The sequence below is a fragment of the Perna viridis genome, chromosome 10 (assembly GCF_037379345.1).
Source record: "Perna viridis isolate PV_CMFRI_1.1 ecotype Kerala chromosome 10, ASM3737934v1, whole genome shotgun sequence".
Classification (NCBI taxonomy): Eukaryota; Metazoa; Mollusca; class Bivalvia; order Mytilida; family Mytilidae; genus Perna; species Perna viridis.
Window position 1 is genome coordinate 5,443,647 of NC_142454.1, and position 12,273 is coordinate 5,455,919.

General features: G+C 30.7%; 1 protein-coding gene across 2 annotated transcripts; it reads right to left on the reverse strand.

Moving 5' to 3' along the window:
* Positions 1 to 1,176: 1,176 nt before the first annotated feature.
* Positions 1,177 to 11,024, reverse strand: LOC148604266 (F-box only protein 8-like). Of its 2 annotated transcripts, none has more exons than XM_088550267.1 (6): positions 10,906 to 11,024; positions 8,319 to 8,564; positions 7,621 to 7,747; positions 7,109 to 7,227; positions 4,303 to 4,487; positions 1,177 to 3,730 (listed from the first exon to the last, which is right to left on the reverse strand). In XM_088550267.1, the coding sequence occupies exons 2-6, from the start codon at positions 8,519 to 8,521 to the stop codon at positions 3,534 to 3,536; spliced, it is 831 nt and encodes a 276-aa protein (XP_088406393.1). In that variant the 5' UTR covers positions 8,522 to 8,564; positions 10,906 to 11,024; the 3' UTR covers positions 1,177 to 3,533. The 2 variants fall into 2 exon arrangements, with proteins under 2 accessions (XP_088406393.1, XP_088406394.1); XM_088550268.1 differs by lacking the exon at positions 10,906 to 11,024 and adding an exon at positions 9,962 to 9,984.
* Between the last annotated feature and the right edge of the window lie 1,249 nt (positions 11,025 to 12,273).

Below are 12,273 nucleotides of genomic sequence, written 5' to 3' on the forward strand. Positions count from 1 at the left end.
CTATACAGAAATACTCTTAAAACCATTAATAAAGGAGTTTGATTAAGTTGGCGTGTATAATTGCGAAAATCACCATATTGTGTCGAAAACATAATTATGTCGTTAACAATTTCTAGTTATTAGTGGAGTCCGAGTTGCTCATTTGCTTTTGTTACTTTGTATGTATGATTTTTGTTACTTTATTTTCTTTGTTGTGTATATATATATATGTTTTAGTGTGTTTGTGCTTAATGAAAATAAACACAGTTGGTGGCATAACAAAGAAATTAAATAGGTTCATTGCAAAATTTTAAAAGTCTATTTTTCAGGATTTTGAGGTCAGAAATATTTTAACGGAAAAGGGTATTTTCTAACAGTTTTCGTTAGACCTAAATGTATCATTCATATTTATTTACTTTTAACATATATTAGCTAAATAAATCGAACTGATAGGTCTCTACTAGGCTATTTTTACGGCGGTTTTGGTTTAATTTTGATTGTTTTACCATTTTTCAAAAGCAACTTTATTATATCCTAATAGTAAAGAAGAGTATCTTGGCTTTCTTTTGATGCAATTTATATTATTTGTTTTACTTTGATGGAGGCAAAAAGTTTCATAAAAGAATACTTAGAAATGACCATGGTTCCATGACAAAGCAGAACTTAGTTTTTGGCAAACAAGCTGATTTGTTTCCAATGTACATATCTATCAACCTATATAGGTCTGCAAAATTCCCTCCTGGGGGATCGTTATCTGGCTCATGGACTAAATTCTTTCAATTTTCATTTCGCTTTCCTATTCCTTCTTATCCCATTGCATTTTCATGGACCTTGTAGCAACTGTCAAACTTTGCATAAAAATCTCCTATCACTAACAAGATATCATGTTTTGGAGGGCTGCTAATGAATTCCAGTAATTGATCAAGAAAAAAACTCTTTTGTTCGCTTCTTCGCATTCATTGGTTGGTGCATATACTATGATAATGCTTATTTTCATAGTTGTGGTACTCACTAAGGTCTTGATATGACCTATATGGGGATCAAACACTGGACTGAAGCAAGCTTCAATTAGTAGGTCCAGAGAAATGTTCTTTAAGACAATCTTTCAGGCAGACAGCCTAAATAACAAGATGACAGACAACTTTAACCAATAAAAATGTATCATCAGTGGGATAGCAGTACAAGATAAGAAATAACAACTGTATAAATTAATTTATTTCATACAAAAATATAAACAACCAAGGTACTAATGAGCAACAAATGATAACAAAATAACACTGCACCTAATTCTCAGCTTTAGTGTAATTATAACATAAGAACTAACTTAAACAACACTGAAACAACAATTTTGGAAGAATAAAAAGTTACACGTGTATTAAAAATCGTTCAGTAACCATGATTTTTCTATAATATATTACTTGGTATTATACTAAAATTATGTGAAGTCAAAATATTTTGAATAAAGATTCCAATTTGATTGTTACAAAATAAAAAGTTGTTCATTTATATTAATCAGCTATATGGGTAAAATATTTTTTTTAAAATATCGTTCAAATAAGGAAAACACTGAGATTTATATCAAAATAAAAATAATTATTTTTGCACTTGAATAATCAAAAAATTTCCAAATAAAAAGTATGCAAACATACTTGTATATAAATTAACTTGACATCCTATTGAAAACTTAATAAAAATGTCATGAAACCCATTTGTAGGCAAAATTTACAAGAAGTTAGTACACATCTAGGAATATCATCAAATGATAACATTTTTGCTGTGGATTTTAGAGAATTGAAGTTGGCAAAAAAAATAAAGACGTCATCTCCAATACTTCAAATAAGGATTTCATTGACACAACAAACACTTCCCAAGTGCATGTACTAGTTTCTGTAAGAATCGGGCAGTTTGTTTTACACATTTGCTGGGATCTAGAATTCCGAATACCTGTTACCCCTGGCAAATCAAATTTAGCCAAGGGGTAGTCATACTTGTAAATTAACCTAATTCATTTGTTTAACAGGAGAGTTAATTTTCATGCAAATTTTCTGTACTATTTTTATACGTAAATTTACAAAACATTTGCTAATCAGCAATGTTTGAAAGATTAATTGGTGGGTATTTGAAATAGAATACACCAGTCTAAGTGGAAAAAATTAGAGGGTCTTAGAATTCAAATGATTACTTCAAACTTTACTCGTTAAGCCAAATTCCTGTAAATACTTGTACATGTACCTGCTTAACAAAAATAAAAAAGCATTCCTAATTGGAGCTATTATACAAGCAATTTACTGCAGATTTAAAATGATCTATACACCTGTCTATTTTCTAGTAGTTCTACTATCATGATGTAAACATGTATACAAATATAGCAATCCAAAATACACATTTTTCAACAGACGATTGTGCTAGATATTTCAACTGTTTTATAATCTTGATTAATTTTAATCCTCTTTCTTTCCAATATTTTTAAGCAATATTAAAAATACCAAACCACTGCAGTTTGAACATTGATTAATTTTACAAGCCCTAATCAGTAGTAATCTATTAAATTCTAGAGTAAAACAACATATAAAAATCAATAAAAACATATCCCATCATTATAAAGGTGGGAAAAACTCAGACTAATATCACAGATATTTGATAATGGTGTTTAGGGGTGTTCTATAACGACAATTATAATACACATCTAGGGTCAAACAAGGAGAAAAGGAATGGAAAGATTTAAGAAGAACTTAAGCACTGTTTTAACATTTATCTTCCATTCTGAAGTTAACAGTCATAAAAGTAATTATGTGTTTAATATCTTGTCCATTTATAAATTGACTACAGGGCTATAAACACTCTCACTAAACTATGGAAACTTGCTAATTAAAAAAATACATTTTTAATGTTATTTGTTCTTTGCAAGGAATTTGATTGTTGTAAACCATGAAGTTGTATGGTACATCATATTTTGTGAATAATAATTGGGATACCCCTTATTTCTATTTACATGTAGCTAAAGGTTAAAGTTAACTGCAACAGTTAAACTTTTTTTATGGAGTGTTGTGAGACAAATACTTTGAATTTTCGGTAGTTTTTTGCAAAACCTGATTCAAACTTACAAAATTGCTTAATATCTCTATAAATCTGGTTTCATAAAACTTTAGAAATTGGATTTCTATCACGTTTTTCACTGTCTGTATTTGACAGTCATAGCTATACTTTTCAGGATATGCACATACTATCAAAAAATGTCTAGCTTGCTAAATTTTGTCAAACACTGAAGGTTTTTGATAACCTCTTAAAAATTTTTATCTACACTTACTTTACTGTAATGTAAGTTGAGGCTTATTAGGTGTTAAACAGGTTTAAAAAGCATAAAAACAAAATGAATGAATGGTTAAACAAAATCCTCTCATTTTTTAAAATAAATATTTCATACCATTGAAAGCCAGATTATTCTAAGATCATTGATAAATCAACATTGTTTCTAAAGATTTCAGAGAAAAGGGATGGAGAAAAAAATCACTTCTATTCAATAGCACTCCCAAACATTTAAAAAAAAAATCAAATCAGCTTTCTTCTCTGGCCACGTGACCTATCAAGTATATGTTGTCATAGAGATGACCTGCAAAGTCTTCATCAACTCCAAGAGCTGCCCTTTTTGTGTTTTTGATAAATTCTCTTTTTGACATTTTGTTCTTCACAGCAGGACTGGTAAGATCCACTGACAGCATGATCAGAGAGAAGCACAACACAAATACTGTATCTGAAACAAACAGTCAGTTAGTTAGAATTGTTTATTTATATTTCTTTATGATTTTACTAAACAACAAGAATTTTTTTTTTTCAAAATGATATCAACATATTACAATATCCTCTGAGAAAACATATCTGCCATACACTTAGTGTGCAGAAGTTTGTAGTGGTCATTCAAAAATTGTCTTTATTCTAATACCTGTCCACATAAAATCAAAACACTACTAATAGTCAAGGTGATTCATTGTGCAGAAAACCAAAATTTATTCAATTTTCATATCAGCAAACCATTTTTTAGGTAACTATAGTCCTTTCAGCACACAACTTACAGCTCTGTATTTTGGAGAAAACCATTTATCCTAATGTCTTGACAAATCAAGGACAATAACTCTTGCTAAGTGCAATTTCAAGTACAATCTTTATAATTTTCATCAAGAAAATGCAACAACCAAATGAAAAACAGACTGGTTGTGCGGTTTTACATGTTTCTGAATAACAATATAAACATGAATTAGAAGGGTTTTTGGCATGCACGATATATCCTGTCTGATATTTAATAATACCACTACTCAAGTAAGATACCTTGAGTAAATCCAAGATTAGGATTGCAGGAGCAGAATCTCTCTGAAAATTTCTCTATCATTTCGGTAAGTAAATCGCCACGTTGTTCAGGTGCAGATATTGTACAAAACAAGTTCCTTAAAGCATTTGGTAAAAACTGTTTCTCAAAATTCTGTAAATGTACAAGCTTGTCCAAAACATCTCTCCTAAAAATATAAATAATACATTAAAAAACAAATTTTGTAAAAAAAAAAAATATAGCCACTTATTGGTTATGTGGTAAACTTTTCTTTATTTGAGAATTAAGCTTTTTTTAATGTTAGTTTAGTCAAGAGTCTAGTATTGTTCTTAAAATTGAAAACGATCTTTGTCACAACTCAAATACTATTGCAGACTACATTAATTATTTCACTACTGTTGCATCAGAACTTGTTAAAAAGTTAGCTAAAGCAAAAGGTTTATACAGTGTCACCTCTCAATTATTTTTAGATGAGGAGAAATCCAGATAACAAAAAACTATTTTTACAACCAGTGTCTGAGGATATCGTTTTTAAAGAACTTTGATCTTTAAATGCTTAAAAAAAATACAGGATCAGACAAAATCCCTGAAAATTTATACCTGATGGTGCTAGAGTTTAAAGTATCCAATTATATCAATAAAAACAAATCTATATCTTCTGGGGAAGTTCCCCTGAGTATGAAATATGCAAGGGTCAAACCTCTCTATAAGAAAAATAGCCCACTAGAAGTTGGAAATTATAGGCCAGTCAGCATTCTAAGTAATGTATCAAAAATTTTAGAAAATAGTGTTTACAAACAACTCATACAATTTTTACAAGATAGTAATTTATTATATAATTTACAATCTAGCTTTAGGCAAATATACTTGATGGATACTGTCTTATATATTTGTTAGATTATCTGAGAACAAACAATATATACAATAGCATAGATAACAAATGTAAACAAATTTTATATCCAGACCATAGTGCAATAATATTTTGACATAAAGATCCAAATGTAATATCAAACACATTAGGAAGTGTGTTAGAGCAGTGTTCAGACTGACTGATTGATAATAAATTATCATTGGATTTAGGTAGAACAGAATGTATGTTACTTGGTCCCAGAAGAAAAATCAAACAAATCTCAATTTTTTCTGTTAAATGTTATGATCATGTAATTAAAGTCACAGATGTTGTCAAATATCTTGCAGTTTATATTGATAGTAATTTGAACTTTGAAAAATTAGTGTCAAATATTGTTTCTTAGGTCAATGGAAGACTGAAATTTTTATTTAGAAATGCTAAATGTCTTGATTCCAGATCGAAAATAACACTGTCAATGTCTTTGATACAATGCTATTTTGATTATTCATGTGCCTCATGGTACAGTAGTTTTGGGACAGGATTAGCCAAAAAATTGCAAATCTTGCAAAGTTGTCAGGTTTATTCTCAGCCTGGGACCCGGAACAAGCGTAAATTTTGAAAAATTGGACAGTGTCAATATGCTTTCGGTGCCGGATAGAGTGAACCAACTTAGAATTAACCATGTTTATAATATTTACCATGGTATTGCACTTGAATATTTGTGTGAAAATTTCAATATGAATCAAGGAAATACAAGGGGTGCTTCAAATTTAAATTATAGTATACTTAATTGTAAATTATGTAGTAAAGATAGTTTCATGCTATACAACCTAGGAACAAATTACCACTTACTGTTAAAAATATAACAAACAAAAATTCTTTCAAAACCAAAGTTAAACTCTTTATAAAAGAAGGAGCCAAAAGGAAAGAAGAAAATGAATTTATTTATTTTTAACTACAAAATGTCACTTTTTAACATAATTAATTGTATTTACATAAAATGTTAATATTTTAGCAAATGTGAAATGCTGCATGAGTAGATTCAAGTACTTTTCGTGTATTCTTTTCTTTTTAAGGACCCCACTGGAAATAAGCCTTTTTTATAAGTATGGCTTTATGGGCCTTGACATGTTTCAAGGTTACATATAAACACTAATTTTTTTTCATGTAATGTCTTTGTCTGTGTACGTTTATATCTATGTGTATATGTATACTGGTTTTTTTTTATGTTTGTATTATATGTGCTTGACTTGTCTAAATAAATATAAATAAAAAAATGCATAGATTAATTTGTAATTTTTTTGTTAGATACTATTTTGAGTGCTGGAAACCAGTGGGTGACCTCGTGCTCACACTTTTCATTCCAGTAGGGTTGTTGTCTCTTTGACATTTGTGTCATATACCATGAGTTTGAGTATTTGTGTTGTTGATGTCGACATTAGCTATGAGGAAGGCGTAAGTTAACTAGTATTTGTTGCGTTAGTGAAAGAACCAACAAACCCAAAAACACCATGTTAAAGACTTGAAAGTTTAATAATCTTGAAACTGATCAAATGGACATACAATGTAGTCTATTGGACTTGTTCCCTATTTAATGATGGCCAACTTTATATCTGCAATTTCTATAAGGTTAAACTGAAATTTCTAAGTTGAAAATGCAGGAACAAGAAGTTGAAATTACTCAAAACTCAAAAATGTGAAATCATGAAAAAAAAATTGTCTTCATGTCTTCATAGGTTCCTGACTAGACTATACCTTCTTTTTATTTTTTCCTATTTGAATGTGATTACTTGGATGGTCTCCTCAAAAGCATTTCCCCACCATCTTACCTACACTATCCTAAGTGTATTGAAGGCGAATCAGAATTTTGGCAAAATTTTAGGGGTACCATTTCCCCCTAGACTCATAAATGTACACAGACTTAACAAATTAATCAATAACAATTACATCTATTTTACCTTCTGTTTAAGTACTCTCGTTTCTTTGTAGGTTTGATCTTCTTAGTAAAGTGTAAAAATTTAGCAATTTCCATCGGTTCGTCTGCAACCAATCCATGTGTAAACAAATAGGTTTCACCCTGAAAGTCAAAAAGAATAAGTTGTGTACATTTCTATGACACCCTATCTTCCTTTGCATTGGATAGAAGTAAATTTTACAGGCAAAGCTTCTTCACACGAGGCAAGCTTTACCTGAAATTTACGTAAAAATCATGTGAAGAATTTCATGTTAGTTTCATATGAGAAATAAGCGGAGGCAAAATTCACTTGATGAGCTTCACATGTAGTTCACATGTAATTTATGTTAATTGCATGTCAAGATGATTAGCTTATGTAAACATAAAATCTTACTCCGCAAGCAGTTGATAATAAAATTTCTAAAAGCAAGACAATTTAACTTAAAAAATATATGCCTCTGCTATTCTGTAATGAAAATGACTGAGTTAAAACTCTGGATTGGTTTTAATACTTACCTCAGAAGGGTCACCATTAAATGTAAGTGATGCTTCATCTAGAATCATGTACAATTTCTTGAAGGACACATTTTGATTTCTTACATGTCTATAAATGCTGACATACCCCCATGAATCTTTACACAACCTGCAATAAAGAAGAAGTATACATAGGAGACCACCAAGTGGGTTTCAAATCCAAACTTGTTTAGTAGAACTCTTTTAAAAAGCTGCAGCCTGCCCTGAGGTGTGAGGGTTTCCTAGTCATTCATTGGAGACGCCAACTGACATTTTTCCAGTGGGGTCGTTGAATCTTTGACATCTTCACCATCTCCATTCTCTTTATATTAGTACAATATGTAGTTCATTATATGACAGCAAACAAAATTAAACATTAATGCAGCTGCTTTTAAAAAGAAGTAATAAATGAAACTGGAAGTTGTCAGTTTTGATACGAATAATTGCAGATTTGATACTAAACTGTTTTTGGCTTTGTATGGCTTTTAAGGCAACAACTCAGCATGATGTTATGTCTAAAAACTAGTAATTGGTTATCCAACAACATTTTAAAATTATCAATATGTGTGACGTACAAATATCTTCATGGAGTACCTTTTCCTATTTCTGAGTTGGATACACATGCACATGTATGAATAAACACATGCATATTATAACATACCAGTAGGATGTATTATTTCAACCCTACTGAATAAACTCACCCCATCCAAAGTATTTCGTCATTTGCCAAATTATCCCAAACACATGCTGCCAGACATAAATCGGTGGCGTTAAGGTGTGACAGGACTGAGAGTCCTATCTCTGGTGGTAGGTTCCTCAAGTCAAGGAATTTAGAAACTGCTTTATGTTCATCACTGTCTTTGTTCCTTTCTACATTGTTGACCTTCCATAAAGCCTGTCCCATTCTTCACATGACAGGTGGAGGTGGTAGAACTAGAATGTTGGTGCTGAAAAACATATATAACATTTGTAATACTTTATTATAATCTCATTGATGATGAAAAGTACAGACAAGACTTTGTACAAATTGTACTGAAAAAAAGTTTGAAATAGACATTGAAGGACTTCAACACTTTTATAACCAAAGGTTGAATAGGGGTGATTTTTTAAAGTTAATGTACATGAAAAAAAAGACAAAAAAACGTGAAAACAGAGACTATTGCTAATAAAAATGTTTTCTGTATTTTCTTTCTAAATATAGCCTTCATCCAAACACATTTTTCTCTATTCAATATACCACAATTCCAGTCTAATTTCCATAAATTATATTCCCTTTAAGTCATAAAACACTTAATATCCATGTTAACTGACTAAAAGTAACCCCTTTGTAAATTGTTGAAAATATAAGCCAAATTTCTAATTACACATACATAAACATGATTTAGTGTTCAGGATTCCACTTTCTCCGACACCCAGGGCAAGGATAATTTTGGTGTGGCAATGTTTAACATTACTGCATGTTCCTTTTTCCATATGGGAAGTAAAAAACTTGATTGTAAAGTCCAGGAAGCAGATTTTAATTATGGGCACGTTAATTTTCATTTGAAGTTTTCCCACTGCACCTAAATTTTTTTAATCCTAGAACGCTGACATTAAATTCATATTAATTTTTCATTCTTTACAGTTGGAGTCAGAAATCAAATACAATAGTCACAGATAAATATTTTGGGGTACATGTGTACTTCACTTTTATGGGGTTAATACATTACTTGTTGCAGGAGTTTTCCTGGCTTCAGACCATTTTGGGCTTATAAGGTGGGCCAAGGGTCCATTTTATATAGGCGTCTATAGAAATATTCAGGATTTCAATGGGCATTTGAAAAAAGGCAGTGGCTTCTCTTCCACGCATTTGAGGACGAGGAGCCTCTAGAGGCTAATCGTCCACACATCTGGTTTGCGCCAATAATATACGGAATCGTGACAGAAATGCCTCATTTACGGAATAAATGTTAAAATTGTGAGAAATTCATTTCTTTATTGTAGAAATATACCAATATATACAAAAAGATACTTTCAGTACAACTTATAAAATCGTATCTGATGTAACATATATCAATTAAAAATCATTATGAATTAAAGTAGAATTAAATAAGAAATGGTAAATCTGAAATAAAAGGTACATGTAAATATGGAAGAGTATTTTAAAAATTGTATTTTTTTTTTTAACTAAACTAATAATAAAATAAAATACATAAAAACATGAAAGACTATTTTGAACATTTTGAAAGTACTCAAAAAAGTTCAGAAAAAAAATTGTATGTATATCCATGAAGGATAAGGGAGCTTATTATAATTTGGTTTTAAAAAGGTTAAGTTTTTTTGCAAAGAATGATTGAACAAGTACCTTGTATTTGGTCTACTTCCACTGGACAACGAAGAAAAATTTCGGCCTCCATAAATACATGAATATGTAAGTCTTTCATATTTTAAGTGTTTGTCAATATTTTTCTCTGCTGCACGTTTGATAGCACCTTCAATAGTTAGAGAGTTTCTTTTGCATAGTACATATGTAGATGTACATGTAGTTCTTTCTTTCATAGCCTTTGACAAAGTTTTCCAAATTATCAAAAGTATTAAATATCTCACCAACATAAATTCCGTCTGTTTGTAGTAAGCACAACAGAAACAATATGTAAAATGTAAAAAATTAATTCACTAGAAAACTGTTCTGTAAACATTGTTCACGAAGTCATAAATAAATATTTCCATAGCCGTCACAATTCCATATATTATTGATGCAAACCGGATGTGTGGACGAAAATCCTCTAGAGGCGCCTCGTCCTCGAATGTGTGAATGAGCAGCCACTGCCAAAAAATGCCTTATTAAGGGACCCAGCCAAATTAATGACCAGTTTTATTTCATCTCAACAGTTTCCTGTAAAATTGAAAGGGCCCATCCTAGGATAATACCTACTGTATAAATATTTATTTCTTAGAATGTGTTTTTTCTCTTGTAAGCAATTGCTAATGTGATAAATTGAGTCTACAGGAACTTTTAGTATTACCTTTTGAGCAGTCAAAAAATGCAATATGGATTGTTGCCAAACGTTAGGAACTTAGGTCACTTGAGGCAAATCGGCTTCACTCACTTCAATGACCAAAGAAAATCACAATCCATCCTCTCTGTATGTAGCAGAAAGTTATATAAATGTATGTTTATTGAATATGACAGTAACATTGATTTACAAAATATTAGCCTACAGATTCACTACTGAGTATACTAAAATTGACTCTTCCAGTTAACTTAACTTAAGGTAACTTAATAAATCTGTTTTACAATACACTTACATGATTGCTAAACAAACTTTTTTGCCATTTGGTCTTGATCTCGAAAAGATCAGATCCTTTTCAGTTAAAAGTTATTGTTGTAAAGAGCTACATGCTGTTGATTTTGACTTGTCGAAAGTGACGTGGAAGTGGTTTGTTATTATATTCAGCAGTGAATAACTAATATTATTATTATTATTTAGAATTTAGATATCAAATAGTTTTTCGCTTTAATTTGACATTTTAAAACTTTCCATAATCTTGGTTGTCAAGAAGATTTGAAAATTATCAAAATAATGAGATAATAAAAGTCCGTAGAGGACTACAGTGGAGCATTATATTTTTTATGCAATCGGAACCATTCGGTCATTTCCGTTGTCTCCTATTTTGGGCGAAATGGTACAATCAGTTTTAAAGCAAATGTTCAAGAAATTATCTCTGATTTTCTTTTCATATTTTTTTATTTAAAAAAAAGAGTCGTCTGGTCGTATGCACTAATGAATTTAGTATATACATAGCCGGGCGGTTGTTTAAAACGTAATCCGTTGGACGCACATTTGTTCACTTATCTAATTTGAATCATTTGGTATTTGTATTTTTTTAATATGTTTATTATTTTGTTTTGTTTTGTTTTGTTTTGTTTTGTTTTTGTTTTTGTTTTTGTTTTTGTTTTGTTTTGTTTTTTTGTTTTTTTGTTGTTTTTTTTGGGGGGGGTTGTTTGTTTGTTTGTTTGTTTTTGTTTGTTTGTTTGTTTTTTCACATTTTAACCCTAGCTGTGCAAACAGCACACTAGAAAAAAGGAAACTACAGACAAGTTAGTGTACTAACCAACCTTCTCAAAACTTTATGAAAGAGCTATTGAATCTCGGATATGTGATTTTTTTTTATAAACTACATTTAACATTTTCTTATCTGCTTTAGACCTGGCTACAGTTGTCAAGATATTTTCATCAAAATTATTGAAGACTGGCGTAAATCTTCAGATAAAAATGTGTAAGTTCACTGCTGCTATATTGATGGATTTTGATTGTCTACCGCGAATGATCTGCTACTGTTGAAATTGAAAAGCTATGGTTTGTCTGAACATGGTCTATCTTTATTAAATAGTTATCTTAAAACATGTTTGTTTGTTTGTTGGGGTTTAACGTCCGAGCAGCAATATTTCAGCTATATTCAGACAGTGAACATGAAATTGATGATAAAATGAATATGAAATGATGATGAAATGAAAAAGGGATGGGACACAGGGACAATGGGGTCGACAAATTCTGAGCACTATTTAGTCGCTTTTTACGACAAGCTTAGCGCTGCTGCAGGCCTATTCTTTTAACACCCGGACCTGCACGGGGCTTAAAACAGGAAGCAATGTGCTAAAATTGGTTCTATATT